At 41.8% G+C, this 20,781-nt stretch overlaps 2 protein-coding genes across 11 annotated transcripts in view; one reads left to right on the forward strand and one right to left on the reverse strand.

Moving 5' to 3' along the window:
• Positions 1-5,565, forward strand: part of LOC110494076 (calcium-dependent secretion activator 1) — a 169,405-nt gene extending 163,840 nt beyond the window's left edge. For all 9 annotated transcript variants that reach the window (XM_090205439.1, XM_090205440.1, XM_090205434.1 and 6 more), the window contains 2 exons: positions 2,739-2,843; positions 4,221-5,565. In XM_090205439.1, the coding sequence (XP_090061565.1) occupies positions 2,739-2,843; positions 4,221-4,397 (282 nt within the window). In that variant the 3' untranslated portion in view covers positions 4,398-5,565. The remainder of the gene's footprint in view (positions 1-2,738; positions 2,844-4,220) is intronic.
• A 294-nt stretch (positions 5,566-5,859) lies between these two features.
• The window catches only part of LOC110494079 (receptor-type tyrosine-protein phosphatase gamma), a 278,030-nt gene continuing 263,108 nt past the window's right edge, over positions 5,860-20,781 (reverse strand). Inside the window, exons 17-28 of one of the 2 annotated variants that reach the window (XM_036950121.2) lie at positions 19,834-19,916; positions 18,524-18,658; positions 17,991-18,298; positions 17,166-17,301; positions 14,149-14,295; positions 13,842-13,935; positions 10,449-10,525; positions 9,900-10,028; positions 9,566-9,712; positions 9,068-9,210; positions 8,737-8,872; positions 5,860-8,468 (exon numbers count right to left, since the gene is read on the reverse strand). In XM_036950121.2, coding sequence (XP_036806016.1) covers positions 8,322-8,468; positions 8,737-8,872; positions 9,068-9,210; positions 9,566-9,712; positions 9,900-10,028; positions 10,449-10,525; positions 13,842-13,935; positions 14,149-14,295; positions 17,166-17,301; positions 17,991-18,298; positions 18,524-18,658; positions 19,834-19,916 — 1,682 coding nt within the window. In that variant the 3' untranslated portion in view covers positions 5,860-8,321. The remainder of the gene's footprint in view (positions 8,469-8,736; positions 8,873-9,067; positions 9,211-9,565; positions 9,713-9,899; positions 10,029-10,448; positions 10,526-13,841; positions 13,936-14,148; positions 14,296-17,165; positions 17,302-17,990; positions 18,299-18,523; positions 18,659-19,833; positions 19,917-20,781) is intronic. The other variant, XM_090205441.1, reaches the window with a different exon arrangement.

Below are 20,781 nucleotides of genomic sequence, written 5' to 3' on the forward strand. Positions count from 1 at the left end.
CCCTGTCTCTCTATCTCTTCTTCTCTGTTCTCTGAACCTCTGCTCCTGCCCACTCTATTCTGGTGTGCATCGCCACAGTGCTTTTGGACCTTTGTGGATTGGTTGGATCACTTTTGTTTACAAGCAAAGAGTCCAAGCAAGCACCATCGGGCAGGATTATCGAAAGCAGTGCTCTCTGGGTAAAGAAAGATAAAGAAATGATGTACAGGTCATCTAATAAACTCCAACACTAGGATACGTAATAACCAACTTTCCCTTTTTGTCTAAGTAATACTAAATAATATACAGTATTTTAAAATGCACGTTCACGTTTGCAAAGCAAAAGCCAATGATATGAGAGCACTGTCTTACAAGCACATAATCCTTATGTGGTACATTAGAAATAATGTGTCCACCATTTTCGTGAGGTGTACTACGGTGACGTGTGTTTGCTTCATACCCCTGAAATGTATAAACTGTACAGTATTGTGGTGCACAGGTGTGTGTGTGTGTGTGTGTGTGTGTGTGTGTGTGTGTGTGTGTGTGTGTGTGTGTGTGTGTGTGTGTGTGTGTGTGTGTGTGTGTGTGTGTGTGTGTGTGTGTGTGTGTGTGTGTGTGTGTGTGTGTGTGTGTGTTGGCTTTGTATGTTTGAAAGGCGTGTGGCAATGTGCTGGAGTCGTTTAGTACGTGTGTTGGCTGTGTATTAGTGTATTTGAGAGGTGATACTTTGTGCAGTAGCCTACTGTTCCTGCGCTGTCACTGTGTGTGTGTGTTGGCTTTGAGTGTTTGTGATGTGTGCTGTTATGTGCTAGAGTGGTGTGTATTTTGTGTTTGCAAGGTGTGATGTACTACTGTGAAGCGTGTTTAATTCCATCTTTAAGGTCAACACTGACTGTCCCTGTCTCTCTCCTTGTGTTTCCACACTGCTTAAGAGTACAGCCCCTCCACCCCACTGTTTCTGATGTGTGATTGTATAGCTGGCTCTAACCTGGCCTTACCCAGCACTACCACGTTTGACTGTTTCTTGTCTTTTGAGCTGTGGATGTTTTGGTTTTAAATGTTGTATTTCCGTTAGTTTTGGAGTGTCTTTGATGATTATGTTTTGTTTTATTTAACATAATTTCCCCTCCTAATGCTATTATATTCAATCCATCTCTTTGCATGTAGTATCTCTGCTGCGTCTCTCTCTCTCGCTCTTTCTTTCTATTCACTCTCTCAATTACTTTCTTTCTTTCTCTATTAACCCCATAACTCCTGCCGCCTCCTCTTTTCTTCAAAAAAGTGGCACTTATCTCTAATGTCGCGTTGTTTTAGCACATTATGTTGATAAGGCATGATTTCAAGTCAAATAATCTTCCTGTGTACATCTTCTAGCATGACCTTGCACCTCTAAGAGTTATGCCTCAGTCATACTACACATACAGCCCACCAACCGCACGCACGCACGCACGCACGCACTCACCCAGCCACCCACGAAGCCACCAAACCCACCTTCCTTCCAGGTCTGCATGCACTGCACGCACATACTGTAGGCTCAACTCGACAGTGTGAAGTGGACAGGCATCCATCCGCTAAAATCTGACCTCAAGCGTCAAGCCAAAACCTCCTGACCAACCAGTCATCTCTACAGGACAAAAACCAACCTGGTTACAATCAAATTAGAGCTAGGGCAATTAGACCAATCAAACTAACAAAATAAACAACAAGCCAGGTCCAGTCCTAGCTCTTCAGGTCTTTCATTCCTGGCCCTGCCTACTCACTCCACATGACTCAAAGTTCATTTTTCTTTTTCTGGACGTTCGAAGGAGGACGACAGTTTCCTATCTTCCTTGGTTCATCACTCTTCTTCTCTCGTGTGCTGTTCTCTTATAACTTGCTCTCTACTATGAATCACCTGGGTCAATCTTATCCTACACTCTGAATGAATGAAACATTCTTCAAATAAGGTATAAGAAAATAGCACAACTGTCTGCTCCTTGCCTGCCTAACCATTTACTCACTTTGTCATTATGATTTCATTTCGGCAAATGATCGAGTTGAAACGAGACTGTGAAGTTACAGTATGTAGAATGAATGTTCTACGATGTTGTCGTGTTGCTTGTGTGTATTGAAGAACCTTCACAAGGCTTTAGTGCTGGTCTAGATCATTTGAAGTAAAGCATTTATGATCAATTCAGATCCCCTTACAATATACTGTACAAATGGTACATGGGTATGCCATATTATGTTCAGTTTAGACATTTACCTACTAAGAACAACTTGTGTCAAGTAGATATTTATGTCCCTGATTGTACTGATTGAGACAGAAAGTTTGTGCCAGAAAACATGAACATTTTATAGTTTTAATGTCTAGCTAGCACTACTAATATACCCCGGCAATGTATTAATCATTTCATTGTTTCCCTCGGATTTACTTAGTGCCATGCAGTGCTTGGAAAAATGGGAATTCTGAAAGAATATTTCTCCACTGCAGAGTGTGTGTGTGTGTGTGTGTGTGTCTTTTTTTTCTTCTCTAAATATCTGTCATGTCTTTCCTGGTAAATACTGTAAATGTCTGTGTGTGTTAGGTGTCGGAAAGTACTTCGCTATGTGTTAGTGTGTTTTGCTTGTAAGACGTGTGTGTGTGTGTTCACTAGAGAACATATCAAGCTGCATCTTGATATGCAGAGAGCTCTAGTTTGTGCTTGTTTGTGTTTGCGTCTACGTGTGTGTGTGTGTGTGTGTTTTGCTGGAGAACGCTGTGTTTGTGTGTGTTGCAGCAATGGTACACAGCCACCATGAACCTACTGGGGACCTGGCTCACTGAGCGCATGGACCAGCAGCTCCATCTCTACCAGCTCAAGATCCTCATCAGGATCGTCAAGGTAACTCACTGCCAGGGTAGGGGTTGATAATCTGCACTGTAACTCAGCTATTGTAACTATTTTGACACTAGTGTCGCTTTATTTGATAGCAAAATGGGAAGATGATTGAAAATGTACACTGAAAACATGTCAAGGTAACACAAGCCTTGTGCTCACACTGCAGGCCTTAATGCTCAAATCAGTTTTGGAATACTGACTGTCCAAACAGCAAGTTACAAGTGACAATTGGATTTGTGTGTTCAGACTAGTCATTTGCTGTCATGGCTACGCTAGTTGTCATGGTAATGGCAGGTGTGCGTGTGCAATGGTGTAGCCTGATTGGTCGTGGCGGTGCTCATGCTTTCTGTCACTTAGAAGTTGTTGTGTAGCAAGCTAATGTGACAACAATGTCTGCCATGGAAGTGTCCCAGCTGCTTTGAATATTTGAAATCATAGTGTAAGAACACATTTAAAGCCTTAAAGGATAAGATGATCCAACGTTCAGAACAATAACTAGCATGCTGGCTAGCTGTTTAGCTTTCTAGCACATTCACTCATTTATTTGTAAACAATTAACAAGCTAGTTAGTAGGGTTGAGTGGTATTCAGATTTTCATGGCGTCATATTGTCTCTGTAACTTACCGGGGAATACGCTGTTACCGAATGTGCACTCAATAGGCGCAATTTTTTTAGCGCACAAAAAAGGGTTCTTGATCCAGGAAGGGATTGAATGTATCTGCTGTAGCCAAGAACCTGGATCTTGACAGCTAACCACTTAGCTAGCAAGTCAGCAAATCAAATGCACAGCTGGAGCCCTCAGCTGGATATAATTTATTTGACACATCTTGGATTTCTTATAGTTATACCTAACTTATAAACAGTGGCGTAGGACACACCCCCGCCACGGTTTTGAAAATCATACCGTCGGTATATCGCCTAAGCCTATTAGTTAGCTACCACATGTTCTTGTCAAACTGTCAGCAGAGTAGCTAGCAGGCAACAAGATATGCAAAAGAACAGTCTAAAAAACGAATTCATCAGATTTGACTGTTCAGACACAAATCTGATTCCTGGTCATGCAACTTGTATGAAATGTGGCTTGATATATCTGATTCCATGTGCTTTTTGGTTGTTCAGACTGCAGGAAAAAGATCCATTCGAATCGGATATGACAAAAAATGGGATAGAGTCACTTCAAACTGCCAGTATGAACAAGGCTAAAATGGTATGGTAGGGGTTAATAGTGCATTGTAGAGACCCTCATATCTTTATATTCACTGTCATTGATTACCATGGCGTCTACCTGTAACTCAGTGGCACAAGTTATTTGTCGAGCCTTTAGCTACTTCATCCCTCTATACTTGCTAATCGCCCTCTTAATCATCCATCTCCTTGTAGAAAAAGTACCGTGACTTCCGTCTGCAGGGGGTGCTAGACTCCACCCTGAACAGTAAGATGTATGACACTGTGAGGAACAGGCTGACCCTGGAGGAGGCCAACGCATCCATGAAAGAGGGAGGCATGGGGGGCATCTCCATGAAGGACAGCGACGAAGAGGACGAAGACGATGACTAGAGTTGCAGCGCCGCCCGACCTCAGAACTGGCACCGACACCTCCCTTTACCCCCCCCCCCCGATCCTCTACTCACATGACTTAGCCTGGTAACCAATGCATGTACCAACTCTGTTACTCAGACAGACACTTTAGGTCCTCTTTGTCATCTTAAAGTGCCCATGAAGGACCTATAATAAACAATAAAAATAGTAATTACTATACTGAGGAAAAATAATACAAATAAATATGTTGAAAAAATAAACCATGAATGACAGTTTAGCTGTGTCATGATGAAGATAGCACTGATGATATCTTTGACTCATTGATTTCTAAATTCATTTCTGTGTTCCTAAGCAATATGGAGTACCATTTGTTTGACAATGTTGAGTGAGATTATTAGGTGTGTCCCTGTCCAATGCAAACCTATATCGCGCTTCTTTGTTGTATTCTACATTCATTATAATGGTACATTGTTGTGACGATGAGTGTATAGACCCTTTTCTTTGTATTGACTATCTTTAAGTGGATGCCAACTGCTTCAAACTGAAAATGACCCTCTGTATTTAAGTTCAATGCTGTTTAGGATAAGCATCTCGTCTACTCACTCTACTGTACTCTCAGCACCATAGTATGTTCTAGACCGTCTGTCCCTCATCTGTGTCAATGCTCTGTGACCTCATAATCTTTCACCCTATCACTAACGAGACATTGTCCAGCAGCCATCTTGAACTAAAATGAGTGGGTATTCTGGAAATGCAATATTCTCAAAGCTCCATTTTGATATCTTGGAGATTTATATTTTTCTTTCTACATTGTTGAAACGACCTTGATACAGGTTCTAATCTATTTGAAATTTAGTTGCACGTTTACAGAGAAAAGAGAGCTGAAAATAAAAGTTTTTTTTATTTACCAAAATGAAAGTTGGTCTGTCTTTTTAGTTTTATTACGTACTTGATTAGAATGAGATGTGTGGCATTTCTTTGGGTCTCACTGTTGTTTTGTATATACACCGCTGTACATTGCATTCTGAGCCAACGCTGCATGCCCGTGGGTCCCCACCCTCTCCGAATGCTTTCCGTTTTGTGTGAAAATTAGCTGGTGGATTAATTCTTGCTTTTGCCTTATGAAAGCCAACAGTTGTAATATGCAAGAGCTGTGGCCTCTAAATAAAATGACTGTACAAATACACAATTGTTCTCTTTGTGTCATTTATAGAACATGTAAATTACCTATTTGACCCAGGGAAAGGGGGACATGAAATGTTTTCAACCTGCACACTGAGAAACACCAAAGTGCATAATGGCGAGGTTAGGGATAACTGTCAACCAACTACTGACAACCAGCAGAGGGCAACATTGTGACCATAGAAAATAGAACTGCCCTTGAGGGGTTAACAACTATAGAAACGGGCTCATAAAAGCAGAACAATGAAAACCCTGCCTCATACTACGGTAAATCTCACACAAATAGACAACACCAGGATGAAGTACATCAAAACCCATACTTTATTTAATGTATAGCAATACAATTTACATATTAAATAACACTATTACACTATAATAATATTATATCATATGACAGTACCATAGTAATACAACACCATGGCACTATCATACAATGACAATATAATAAATGGACCAAACCATTTCATTTCTTCACGTTTACAAAATCGAACAACTGCTGAACTTGCTTAGATGGGTTGAGGAGGCAAACTTTACTCAGTGACTCCCGGGATCTTTTTCATCCATAGCGCACACTGGTCTGATGTAGTCTTTAGCAAAAGTCTGATATTCAAAATGGGGAGGAATAACATATTCCCCCGAGAGAAAAACAAATTATTTACGGTGAACATCCCGAATGGTATCCTATTCCCTACTGTATATAGTGCACCTCTTTTGATCAAATGTAGGGCACTATATAGAGAATAGGATGCCATTTTAGAAGCAGTCGTGGACTTGTGTTGGAAGGTGATGGCAGTCTACTTTTATCCATGGAGACATGATTCCTACATACTCACCACGAATACAAGAGGAGGATACTGCTACAAAGAAAAAAGCTTCATATGAAAATAAAAGGTCTATAATGATCACACAGCAAAGATTAGAACGTCCAAGAAGACTGATCCTTGAAGTAAATATGTACATACCTTCGAAATAGGAAATTACACTCATGTTATAAATGAAATATGTAGAAAGCGTAACGTTAATAATAATAATGATTGAGATACATTTAAAAGTTACACATGCAAAACAAATGGTTGTTGGCTGCCAAAAACTGTTTCCCATTGTGACAAATAAGCATGTAATAAGTCAGGACTTTTCTCCAAATGTTGGAGAGTTGTGACTTCATTTAAGAAGCTTCTCGTGGAGAGAGAAGAGGGGGAAAAAAAAGGAAACTACAGCATCTATGTATAAGTACAGGGTATAGCTACATGGTACAGTATGAATTAATAAAGTAGAGATTGTTGTTTGGTGTTGGGGTTTAGTTAAAATCCAGTTCAAACGTAATTTCACATGGTGAAGTATGGGCTTACACTATGGACTTTCATTAGGATGAACGCGTCATGTGACTGACCGTTGTCCCGAAACACATTCTAAGAACTTTGTGGTAACATTGCAACAACCATGTAATAATATATTTTTTTTGTCCAATTACAGTCAAACAACTTTCTTGTTGCAATTTTCAGCCACGTCTTTGGTTATAATGAAAGAAAAACACTTCCCCCTCGAGATGTTGTTAAGACTACGAGAACTCCATTAATTTGGTAAGATGAAAGCTGTATTTTATGAAGTAAACTTTATATTAAGTAAAACAGTTGATGCAAGATAAGCCACATGTAGAGCTGGGTTGGACAAAATGGACACTATGGGTCTTGATCCACACAAGGCGAGAGGGGGAATGATATACAGTATACAAAACCAGCTGCTTACTTTGATAAAGGATATAGTCATATATATTACAAAACAATATAAATCTTAATATAAAGCAATAAATGTTCACAGTAGTTGTAATACTACTTTTAAAAAATCTAAGTAACGGGTATAATTTACAAATATGAATGGGGATATTTGGGTAATATAGTTATAATATGTATAAGTAACATAGTATCTCTACAGATTAAAATTTTCCTTGGATAAGGTGGGGTTTCCAAAATAAGTGTTGGCCAGATAATAGTGATGCAATGCATGTTGGGTGAGCTGTACTGTAATAAAATGTACTGAACTGGGATGGTCTGTATTACGAAATCTATTGGCCTGGAAGATCATGTTGACCTGTAGGGTCGTCCTTGGTCTTCACTGTTCATTCATTCATTGAGGCGAAAGTATTTTCTTTGCCACAATCCAAAATGGGTTCCAATGCAGGTAGTGGAGCGTGGAGCCAGGGTCTAGCTAACTGTACTGTATTATCTAACAGGGTTTTAGGCAGTAACACTGAAAGTATAGTGCAAACTGGACAGAGCTTCTTTCTTTTTCCACACGTGAAACAACTTAAACAGGTGCAAACCCTCAGCAGGATAACAATTAAGACAAAAATAATGAAGAAACAAATAAATATCAAAAAACATTATATCATCAGTGTAAAAAAAGGTAATCAGGTTACCGGTATTCATTTAACCAATAGTTCTGGCAAAAAAGGCCTCGGGAAAGTCCGCCAAAGTTCTCTCCGTTTCTCAGAGTTGTACAAATTAAGTGCCTTCGGGTGGTGGTGTGAGCTACGGTGTGTTCATTCAGACTAATGACTCCAGTCAGACCAGTAACCAGTCAGACCAGTAACCAGTACAACCGGTCATTCCAGTAACCAGTCAGACCAATACAACCAGTCAGACCAGTAACCAGTCAGACCAGTAACCAGTAGAACCCTTCAGATCAGTAACCAGTCAAACCAGTAACCAGTCAAACCAGTAACCAGTCAAACCAGTAACCAGTCAGTCAGTAACCAGTCAGTCAGACCAGCGACTCCATGCTCTCTGCAGGGTCTGATTCGTCCATTATGACAACCACTCCATTAGTGTCCATGTAGAGGGGGCACATCCCGCTATCTCTGCTGCTCACCAGGCTCAGCATGGCCTTGTACAGGTACTGATAGTGCTCCTGGAGAGACAGAGAGAGGAGGACAGAGAGACAGGTTAACACAACTGTTAATATTGACAACTGTTGTAACTTCAAATGTTACTAGGTCTAAGATTGGGGACATGTTGAGAAGTCATGTCAGATCGAGCAATGACAACCACCATGTTACACAGACTGGAAGTGATATTTGTTCCTATGACTGAATGGAGATGTTGCAAGAAGTTAGTTATTGAAAATGGCTGATTATTAACAGCACCAATCCTCCTGGCTGGGTCATGGTTGAACTCACAATGTCTGTGAAGACTCCTGGCCTCATGAGGTTGATCATCTTAGCCACCTGATAGACATCCACAGCCCCTTCACTCTCCAGCTGCTGAGACAGGGTGGTGAGGGCACACAGAGTCCCCGCAGACACTGCCCCAAACCTACCAGGGACAGAGAGGGACATCTTGATACCAATTGAGCAATGTGTCCATTCCCCAAATAATTCAGGTTGCTCTGGAGGCAAAGGGGGAGGGTTGACCCGGTTCTAGATGGGTGTACCTAATAAACTGGACACTGAATGCACAGTACCTACACACACACACACACTCAAGCGCACACACACCAGGCCCACTTACTCATCGTGTATGATGGTGGGTCCGTCTCGTGTCATGGCCTCCTCTTTAATGACATTGATGAGCTCGAAGGTGCTGCTGAGAGGAGCATCTGGGTTCGGCCATTTAGGGCACTGGAAATGTCTTACCTCCAGGACATAGTCATCCTGTTAGAGAGATGGAGACATATTACAGTCAGACACAACTAGGACAATGACAACACAGTACCACTACTGCAGGCCAGAACTGTAGTTTAACTAAAGCCCAATGTGATTACACTTGGGAATGGGAATAACAACCTTCCCCTAAATGTCTTCAATTACAGTACCGTAGTTTAGGTAGAGCCTATCTGAAAACGGATGGGCTCAACCAAGGCCCAGTCCCACTGGTCCTCCCTCTAAGGACCACCCCGGGACAATCATGGCCCTTCTATCTGCATACCGGCATAACGGTCTAAGATGTTTTTATATACTGAGAGGTTACCTGTGAGGGGTGAAAGGTCAAAGATGAAGGTTATTGTACCTGCGTGGCCTCCAGTATAAAGTCGTGGATGATGATCTGTTCTTCGTTGGAGAGACACAATCTGTCCTTGCTGATCAGGGTGACAGTGAAGGCTAGGCAGTTCATCGCCTCCTCTCTGCTCGGCCAGTACACAAACTCATCCTCAGCCTAGGTACACATACGACAACACAGGCACACAGGTTAGATGAGTATAAGGTATAATATTTTATTTTCATATATTCCTTTTCAGCACTGATGCATAACCAGGCAAGGACAGTACAGTTTTACTTGACTAAGTAGGGTAAAAAGCATAAGAGACTTATGTTATAACCTGCTGGCCAGCTACTCCACTCACCAAACCGTGGTTGTCAGCAAGCATGACGATGATTTGGGCGTTGTGGTCCCAGATCATTCTCCAGAAGTCTGTGGTGGTGTGGGGCAAAGGATGCTGGGTAATGATGAACTCATTACTCCTGTAGTAACCCTGCATGGCCAAAGGTTGAATGTCAACATGTTAGCAGTCATACATAGTCAACAGCTCTCACAAAATCTTCTATAACATTATTAACCAATTACATTCACAGTGTCTGAACACCAGAAGGAATGTACTGTATTGTGTCTGTTAGGACTTACATTTCATATCAATGAGTTTTAAAGGTTACTGTCTTGATCGTGATGTACTGTGTACAGGCCCTTGGCCTCAGTTTCTCAGTATGAATTATTTGTTATGATAAATGGTGGACTGTTATTCATTAAGAGGCTTCACACAATAACAGTAAAACATGCAGGGTAATTATAATCATCAACGGTACAGAACATATCATTATGTTCAGACACACCTATCAGACAGACAGGGTGGACATGAGATGTGTGTGTGTGTGTGTGTGGTACAGCAGTATCATACCATTATGTAGGAGGCATTGATGTAGTCTGTGCCTTTCATTCCAGGGAGAGGGGCCAGTCCTACTCGAGCTCGTTCCGCTAGAGAGGGAGACAAAACACATGCATTCAATCACACCACTAGCCTTGTGGTGCCATTGTACTGTACAGTGCTAACTAATAATGCACATATCACATGTCTGGACTACTGCAACTCTCTTTTGGTTGGACTCCTTGAATGTGCCATCAAACCCTTGCAACTTATCCAGAATGCCACAGCGCGCCTGATGTTCAACCTTCCTAAGTTCTCCCATGTCCCCCGCTCCTCTGCCCACTCCACTGGCTTCCAGTCGAAGCCTGCATCCACTACAAGACCACAGTGCTTGCCTTCAGAGGAACTGCCCCTCCCTACCGCCAGGCTATGATCAAAACCTACACAGCCATCTTGAGCCCACAGTTTTTGAACCCCTGGTCTCTTGGTCGTTCTACCCGTACCTCTTCAAAGAGTATCTTTAATCCATCCCACTACCACTCCCCTTACAAAAAATAAAATGAAAATAACATGTATTTTCCTACTAGCACTGACCTTGCTGGTAGCCACTTTAATGAGGGAAAATGTACATACTATGACTGTGATATGTGGTGTCCAACCTAGCTATCTAAAGATACTAACTGAGTCGCTCTGGGTAAATTATTAAAATGTAAATATCAACTATAAGCTACGCTTTTCATTGTTGGACATAAAAGACTGTAAAAGCACCTGGAAATCAGTTGGAAATCTGTTCTAAGTATTCCCACGGATAATAGAAAGAAACGTGATTATACAGTTGAAGTGGGAAGTTTACATACACCTTAGCCAAATACATTTAAACTCAGTGTTTCAAAATTCCTGACATTTAATCCTAGTAAAAATCCCTGTTTTAGGTCAGTTAGGATAACCACTATTTTAAGAATGTGAAATGTCAGAATAATTGTAGAGAGAATGATTTATTTAAACTTTTATTTCTTTCATCACATTCCCAGTGGGTCAGATTAGTATTTGGTAGCATTGACTTTAAATTGTTTAACTTGGGTCAAACATTTCAAGTTGCCTTCCACAAGCTTCCCGCAATAAGTTGGGTGAATTTTGGCCCATTCCTCCTGACAGATCTGTTTTAACTGAGTCAGGTTTGTAGGCCTTCTTGCTCGCACACACTTTTTCAGTTCTGCCCACACATTTTCTATATGATTGAGGTCAGGGCTTTCTGATGGCCACTCTAATACCTTGACCTTGTTGTCCTTAATCCATTTTGCCACAACTTTGGAAGTATGCTTGGGGTCATTGTCCATTTGGAAGACCCATTTGCGACCAAGCTTTATTCACTTCCTGACTGATGTCTTGAGATGTAACTTCAATATATCCACATAATTTTCCTGCCTCATGCTGCCATCTATTTTGTGAAGTGCACCAGTCCCTCCTGCAGCAAAGCCCCCCCACAACATGATGCTGCCACCCCCGTGCTTCTCGGTTGAGATGGTGTTTTTCGGCTTGCAAGCCTCCCCCTTTTTCCTCCAAACATAACAATGGTCATTATGGCCAAACAGTTGTATTTTTGTTTCTTCAGATCAGAGGACATTTCTCCAAAGTACAATCTTTGTCCCCATGTGCAGTTGCAAAGCATAGTCTGGCTTTTTTATGGCGGTTTTGGAGCAGTGGCTTCTTCCTTGCTGAGCGGCCTTTAAGGTTATGTCGGTATAGGACTCGTTTTACTGTTGATATAGATACCTTTGTACCTGTTTCCTCCTGCATCTTTACAAGGTCCTTAGTTGTTGTTCTGGGATTGATTTGCACTTTTAGCACCAAAGAATTCGCACCACCAGAATGCGTCTCTTTTCTGAGCGGTATGACGGCTGTGTGGTGCCATGGTGTTTATACTTGCGTACTATTGTTTGTACAGATGAACGTGGTACCTTCAGGTGTTGAATTGTGGCGGTCTACAATTTTTTTCTGAGGTCTTGGCTGATTTCTTTTGATTTTCCCATGATGCCAAGCAAAGAGGCACTGAGTTTGAAGGTAGGCCTTGAAATACATCCACAGGTACACCACCAATTGACTGAAATTATGTCAATTAGCCTATCAGAATCTTCTAAAACCATGACATCATTTTCTGAAATTTTCCAAGCTGTTTAAAAGCACAGTCTTGTGATACAGTCACAGAATTGTGATACAGTAAATTATAAATGAAATAATCTGTCTGTAAACAATTGTTGGAAAAATTAGTTGTGCCATGCACAAAGTAGATGTCCCAACCGACTTGCCAAAACTATAGTTTGTTGACCTTTCTGGCGCAGGGGTCCCACTAGTGACCCACCTCGACAACATCCAGTGAAATTCCAGAGCTCCAAATTCAAAATACAGAAAACGTAATATTAAACCTTCATGATAATACAAGTGTCATACATGATTCTTTAGCTTAGAATCTTAGCAATCTCACCGCATCATAGGATTTCAAGAAAGCTTTACGGCGAAAGCACAGCATTTTATTATCTGAGGTCAGCGCTCCACAACAGCATATTATCCAAACAAGCACAGGCGTCACAAAATCCAAAATAGCAATAAAATAGTGACTTACCTTTGAAGATCTTCCTCTGATCGCAATCATTTTAATCACTAATTTTGCCATGGGACTTCCTGAGGATAAAAAACTATTCCTCGTTGGTTATTCGGAAAACAAGCCTGAAACCATGTATAAAGACTGTTGACATCTAGTGGAAGCCATAGGAACTGCAATTTGGGAGGCGGACGTCTTTAGTTTCAATAGCTTAAGCTTGGAATTGGCTGGCAGGTCAACAGAAAAATAAATGGTCCTCGGGTTTTCGCCTGCCAAATCAGTTGTGTTATATTCACAGACATAATGTTAACAGTTTTAGAAACTTTAGAGTGTTTTCTATCCAATACTAGCTTCTGGGCCTGAGTAACAGGCAGTTTACTTTGGACAACTCAGTCATCCAAAATTCCAAATACTGCCCCCTATCCCTAACAAGAAATTTGTGGTGGTTGAAAAACGAGTTTTAAAGACTCCAACCTAAGTTTATGTAAACTTCCGACTTCAACTATATACAAACGTAAACAAGGTTTGAAATTATTATGTTTTAGTCAAATATATTCCTTGTTTTATTCGTACGGTCAATTTGCAGTCAACAAATTATTTGTACTCATGTTCCGGGCCCCTGACCATCTGCTCAAGAAAAAATCAGCCCGCGGCTGAATCTAACCTACCCTATGGCGGAGTCACATGGTGGGTTAAAAAATCTCATACACTCTATTTCTATAGCCTAATGTCTCAGGCGAACTGGCAAAGCATGTTCGAACTGGCAAGGCATGACTACAGAAATGGATAATATAGCCTAGACTACTATCTAGAAATACTGTACTCACATGGAACCACTGAGGAGTTGCGGTTCTTCTCCTTGTTGCAGTCTTTCTGGGCGCTGAAGCACTCTATGAAGTGGGTGTTACACTGGGTCAGCAGCTGGAGAGACAGCGGGGGAAGAAGAGTTGGATCAGATCACTAGAACAACATCGAGTGAATGGATATGAATGGGCATCAATGTATACTTGGTCGTATTATAATGGCTGGGTGACAATGTCTACCTACAATCTTTAGTACAGCCCTTCAACTCTCTAAGGATGATATTCATTACATAAGTAGTACGTAAATTACTATGCTGATATATAGGCTCACTCTGAACTGCTTGTCGAGGCGCGTGCGGCCCCCGAGGCCAGGGGTGAGGATGCTGTTGACGTAACCATGGAGCTGACAGGCGGGTACCTCTGTCTCACTGCCCAGGATGGCTTCCATCAGGGCATCATGGATGAACACGTACTGCTCCTATGATCCAGGGGGAAGGGTAGAGGGAGGAGGAAGATACACTACATGACCCAAAGTATGTGGACATCTGCTTGTTGAAAATCTTATTATAAAATCATGGCCATTAATATTGGGTTGGTCCCCCCTTTGCTGCTGTAACAGCATCCACTTTTCTGGGAAGACTTTCCACTAAATGTTGGAACATTGCTGCAGGGACTTGCTTCCCATTCTGCCACAAGAGCATTAGTGAGGTCGGGCACTGATGTTTGGCGATTAGGCCTGGCTCGCAGTTGGCGTTCCATTTCTTTCCTAAGGTGTTCGATGGGGTTGAGGTCAGGGCTCTGTGCAGGCCAGTCAAGTTCTTCCACACCGATCTCGACAAACCATTTCTGATTGGACTTTGCTTTGTGCACGGGACATGTCATGCTGAAACAGGAAAGGGCCTTCCTGTTGCTAGAAAGTTGAAAGAACAGAATCGTCTAGAATGTCATTGTATGCTGTAGCATTAAGATTTCTCATCAATGGAGCTAAGGGGACAAGCCCGAACCTTGAAAAACAGCCCCAGACCATTATTCCTCCACTGAACTTTAGAGTTGGCACTAGGCATTGTGGCAGGTAGCCTGTGTGGGGCAGGTAGCCTCCTTTTCATGAAGATCCCGAAAAACAGATCTTGTGCTGGCGTTGCTTCCAGAGGCAGTTTGGAACTTGGTAGTGAGTGAGTGTTGCAACCGAGTACAGACGATATTGACGCGCTAGGCACTTCAGCACTTTGCGGTCCGGATCTGTGAGCTTGTGTGGCCTACCACTTTGCAGCTGAGCCGTTGTTGCTCCTAGACATTTCCATTTCACAATAACAGCTTTTACAGTTGACCAGGGCAGCTCTGGCAGGACAGAAATTTGACAGTGCCACGTTGAAAGTCACTGAGCTCTTCAGTTAGACCATTCTACTGCCAATGTTTCCCTGTGGAGGTTGCATGGCTGTGTGCGCAATTTTATACTTCTGTCATCAATGTGTGTGACTGAAATAGCCAAATCCACTCATTTGAAAGGGTGTCCACATTAGAGGTCGACCGATTAATCAGAATGGCCGATTAATTGGGGCCGATTTCAAATTTTCATAACAATCGGTAATCGGTATTTTTGGATCCCGATTTGCAGATTTTTTTTATTTTTATTTATTTAACAAGGCAAGTCAGTTAAGAACACATTTTTATTTTCAATGACGGCCTAGGAACTGTGGGTTAACTGCCTTGTTCAGGGGCAGAACAACAGATTTTTACCTTGTCAGCTCGGGATTAGTTTTTGCAACCTTCCGGTTACTAGTCCAACGCTCTAACCACCTGCCTTATATTGCACTCCACGAGGATCCAGGCTGACTACCTGTTACGCGAGGGCAGCAAGAAGCCAAGGTAAGGTAAGCTAGCATTAATCTTATAAAAAACAATCAATCTTAACATAATCACTAGTTAACTACACATGGTTGATGATATTACTAGTTAATCTAGCGTGTCCTGCGTTGCATATAATCGATGCGGTGCCTGTTAATTTCTCATTGAATCACAGCCTACTTCAACAAACGGGTGATGATTTAACAAGTGCATTTGCGAAAAAAGCACTGTCGTTACACCAATGTACCTCACTGTAAACATCAATGCCTTTCTTTAAAATCAATACACAAGTATATATTTTTAAACCTGCATATTTAGTTAATATAGGGAAATTGTGTCATTTATCTTGCGTTCCGTGCAAGGAGTCAGGGTATATGCAGCAGTTTGGGCCGCCTGGCTCATTGCGAACTGTGTGAAGTCCATGTATTCCTAACAAAGGTCATAATTAATTTGTCATAATTATGACATAAAATTGAAGGTTGTACAATGAAACAGCAATATTTAGACTTATGGATGCCATCCGTTAGATAAAATACGTAACGGTTCCGTATTTCACTGAAAGAATAAACGTTTTGTTTTCGAAATGATAGTTTCTGGATTCAACCATTTTAATGACCAAAGGCTCTTACTTCTGTGTTTTATTATGTTATAATTAAGTCTATTATTTGATAGAGCAGTCTGACTGAGCGGTGGTAGGCACCAGCAGGCTCGTAAGCATTCATTCAAACAGCACTTTCGTGCATTTGCCAGCAGCTCTTCACAATGCTTCAAGCATTGAGCTGTTTATGACTTCAAGCCAATCAACTTTCGAGATTAGGCTGGTGTAAATTATGTGAAATGGCTAGCTAGTTAGCGAGCTGCGCGCTAATAGCGTTTCAAACGTCATTCACTCTGAGACTTGGAGTAGTTGGTCCCCTTGCTCTGCATGGGTAATGCTGCTTCGAGGGTGGCTGTTGTCAATGTGTTCCTGGTTCGAACCCAGGTAGGGGCGAGGAGAGGGATGGAAGCTATACTGTTACACTGGCAATGCTAAAGTGCCTATAAGAACATCCAATAGTAAAAGGTATATGACATTTTATTGATGTATTATATTAAGTTAAAATAAGTGTTCATTCATTATTGTTGTAATTGCCATTATTACAAATACATTTTAAAAATCGTCCGATTGATCGGTATCGGCTTTATTTGGTCCTCCAATAATTGGTATCGGCGTTGAAAGTCCGTGACTAAATACTTTTTTGCCCCACTGGATAGTAATCTCTTGCTTTTATAACATTATACCCAAAAGAGGTGAATCTCTTTGACAGTTACTGTAGCTGTATGCACACTGTAGGTGTATGTGAGGTGTCATTTGTCACGCACACACAAACACACACACACACACACACACACACACACACACACACACACGTTACCTCTGACCTTTTGTTAATTAACCTTCCTCACACTCAGCCATCTGCTCCACAACACACACACACACACACACACACACACACACGTTACCTCTGTCTGAACCAGGTAGTTGCGTTGTGTGCGGATGTGTTTGAGAAAGCCCCAGACGTTGACTGTGCTCTTGTCTTTGATCTGCTGCAGCATGCTGTCGATGACGATGTACGTCCCTGTCCGCCCGACTCCAGCACTACACAACCAAAACATAGTATGTTACCTACTAACTACCACAGGAGACCCATAGAGGGAGTTGTATTACTGTTCTAACCCAAAGCCATGGCTTCAATGAGCAAACTAGTACTCATTGTGTTATAATTTCTTATGAGGAAGATGATTTTGGGCACTAGGATATGGGGTTTTCTGCAGTAAGCTTGGTCGAAATCCATAGCTGTGCTCGAATACTCATACTAACCACACTAACCATACTATTTGTGACGTAAATTGAGTATGTAATATGCTTATTGGTCAATGTATGTATTTAGTTAGTATGCCAAAAGTTCCCGGATGTTGTACTACATTTGCCAAAAATCAAGGTATACAAGCAGTGAACACTAGTTCCTAGGCCCATAATGCATTTTTTTTTACATTGGCCGTGGCTTCACAACATTTTCAGATTTGAAGAAAATGGGGGAAAATATGCAGTCGAAGTTGCATAGCAACAGCATCAACTTCCGGTAGAGAGGTGAAGCGTAAGTACACTCAACTGAAAGGATACTGTTTGTTTACAGTATGCTAAAATGAACTAATATTATATAGTATGTAGTATATACTCATTAAGTATGTAGTATACAGTATGTTAGTATGGGTATTCGAACACAACTCATGTTTAGAGAACTATAAGAACACTTCATTTTTGATTTGTTTTGAGAGCTATTGTACCTGCAGTGGACTAGGACGGGGCCCATGTCAGGTGTGCGTGCTGCAGAGGAGCGCCCTATGAAAGTGAGGACAGGTAGGGTGTACTCTGGCACGCCCATGTCAGGCCATTGGGTGTAGTGATACTGGATCACCAGCCGCTCGTTCTGACGCCCCTTTGGGTTGCCCTTCTGACCCTTTTTGACTTTGGTGTTCCGTATAAGGAATCGTCTCAGTGTGTAGCAGGCATGAACGTTAGTACTCTTCAGAGTGACCACGATGTTGCCATACTCCTCACTGCTCTCTGTGGGCCAGTACTGGTCACATTTCCTCTGTGAAAAAGAGCAGCAATCATCTAATTCCATCTGTGAAAGGCAACAGTATTCATTTTTTTCAAATTTTTATCTAGAGCAACTTATGGGAGCAATTAGGGTTAAGTGCCTTGCTCAAGGGCACATCAACATTTTTCACCTAGTCTGCTCAAGGATTCTACTGTGAAAAGACAACAGTAACACCTACAGTCAAAATACTGTGAAAGCCAGAGGGAGGCCACCTACCCTTCCTTTCTCTACCAGGTTAGTGATCATGACGATGATACCAGTGTTCTGTTCCCACACCATCCTCCAGAAGTCCTCGAAAGTGGACTTGAGAGGGCCCTGGGCTGCGATGTAGGCCTTGGGACTGTTGTAACCCTGTTGAGAGGTAATTGAGAGGGGGGGGGTGTCAGTAACAGTGGTACACTCACACAGAGTGCAAGTACACATAGGGTGAGTACTAGACAATAAACAGTTGAAGTCGGAAGTTTACATACACCTTGTCCAAATGCATTCAAACTCAGTTTCACAACAGGTGACATTTAATCCTAGGAAAGAAAATCCCTGTTTTAGGTCAGTTAAGATCACCACTTTATTTTGAGAATGTGAAATGTCAGCATAATAGTAGAGAGAATGATTTATTTCAGCTTTTATTTCTTTCATCTCATTTCCAGTGGGTCAGTAGTTGACATACATTCAATTTGTATTTGGTAGCATTGCCTTTAAATTGTTTAACTTGGGTCAAACGTTTCGGGTAGCCTTCCACAATCTTCCCATAATAAGTTGGGTGAATTTTGGCCCATTCCTCCTGACAGAGTTGGTGTAACTGAGTCAGGTTTGTAGGCCTCCTTGCTCACACACATTTTTTCAGTTCTGCCCACATATTTTCTATAGGATTGAGGTCAGGGCTTTGTGATGGCCACTCCAATTCCTTGACTTTGTCCTTAAGCCATTTTGCCACAACTTTGAAAGTATGCTTGGGGTCATTGTCCAGTTGGAAGACCCATTTGCAACCAAGCTTCAACTTCCTGACTGATGTCTTGAGATTTTGCTTCAATATATCCACATATTTTCCTGCCTCATGATGCCATCTATTTTGTGAAGTGCACCAGTCCCTCCTGCAGCAAAGCACCCCCACAACATGATGCTGCCACCCCTGTGCTTCACAGTTGGGATGGTGTTCTTTGGCTTGCAAGCCTCCCCCTTTTTCCTCCAAACATAACGATGGTCGTTAATGCCAAACAGTTGTATTTTTGTTTAATCAGACCAGAGGACATTTCTCCAAAAGGACGATCTTTGTCCCCATGTGCAGATGCAAACCATAGTCTGGTTTTTATATGGTGGTTTTGGAACAGTGGCTTCGTCCTTGCTGAGCGGCCTGGCCTTTCAGGTTATGTCAATAAAGGACTCGTTTTATGGTTGAAAAACAAGTTTTAATGACTCCAACCTAAGTGTATGTAAACTTCCAACTTCAACTGTATAACGTCAGAGAGAACATTGAGCATACATAAAGACAGATAAAAGGTACTCAATACATCAATTTGTTGACTTACATCTACATAGTTAGCGTTGATGAAGTCACTGTGTTTGGCATCTTTTCCAGTCAAGGGTCGTAACTTCACCCTACTGTGATCATCTGTCAACATAGAAAAGGAATGTCAGCCTCATTCTGCATTGCCTTGTTAACGTCACATGTTAATATGAGCATGAGGTCTGATATCAACAGGCTCAGAGATAGTTTCTACAAGCAATCAGACTTTTGAACACTTAAACTGGACTGACCACCTCGGATTCTCAGCACCTTAGCACTCACAGACACAGACACAGACATCACAACTGCTGATACCAAACTCCTATTATGATTGCTAAATACAGCACCAATATTGGACACAAATTGTGCCTTCCTGTATTATACTCACCCTGATCTGTTTCCCCTGTTGTTGTGATTGTCTCCACCCCCCTCCAGGTGTCGCCCATCTTCTCTATTATCCCCTGTGTATTTATACCTGTGTTCTCTGTTTGTCTTTTGCCAGTTTGTCTTGTTTGTCAAATCAACCAGCGTTTTTCATCTCAGCTCCTGCTTCTCCTCAGTCTCTCTTTTTCTCACCCTCCTGGTTTTGACCCTTGCCTGTCCTGACTCTGAGCCCACCTGACCACTCTGTCTGCTCTTGACCCTGAGCTTGCCTGCCGTCCTGTACCTTTGCCCCACCTCTGGATTACCAACCACTACTCTGGTTATCGACCCCTGCCTGCCTTGACCTGTCGTTTGCCTGCCCTGTTGCCGTAATAAACATTGTTACTCCGACACAGTCTGCATCTGGGTCTTACCTTCAAACCAGATACACTAATTATGTTTATTCTATTCTACTGTGTAATTTACTTCATGTTCCTATTGTTAGCTTTTATTGTTGTTGTTGCATTGTTGAGAAGGAACCTGCAAGTAAGCATTCCATTGGACGATCTATACCATTTGTATCCCGTACATACTAATAAATCTTGAA

Source organism: Oncorhynchus mykiss, chromosome 17 (genome assembly GCF_057628025.1).
Source record: "Oncorhynchus mykiss isolate SJ-2025 chromosome 17, ASM5762802v1, whole genome shotgun sequence".
Classification (NCBI taxonomy): Eukaryota; Metazoa; Chordata; class Actinopteri; order Salmoniformes; family Salmonidae; genus Oncorhynchus; species Oncorhynchus mykiss.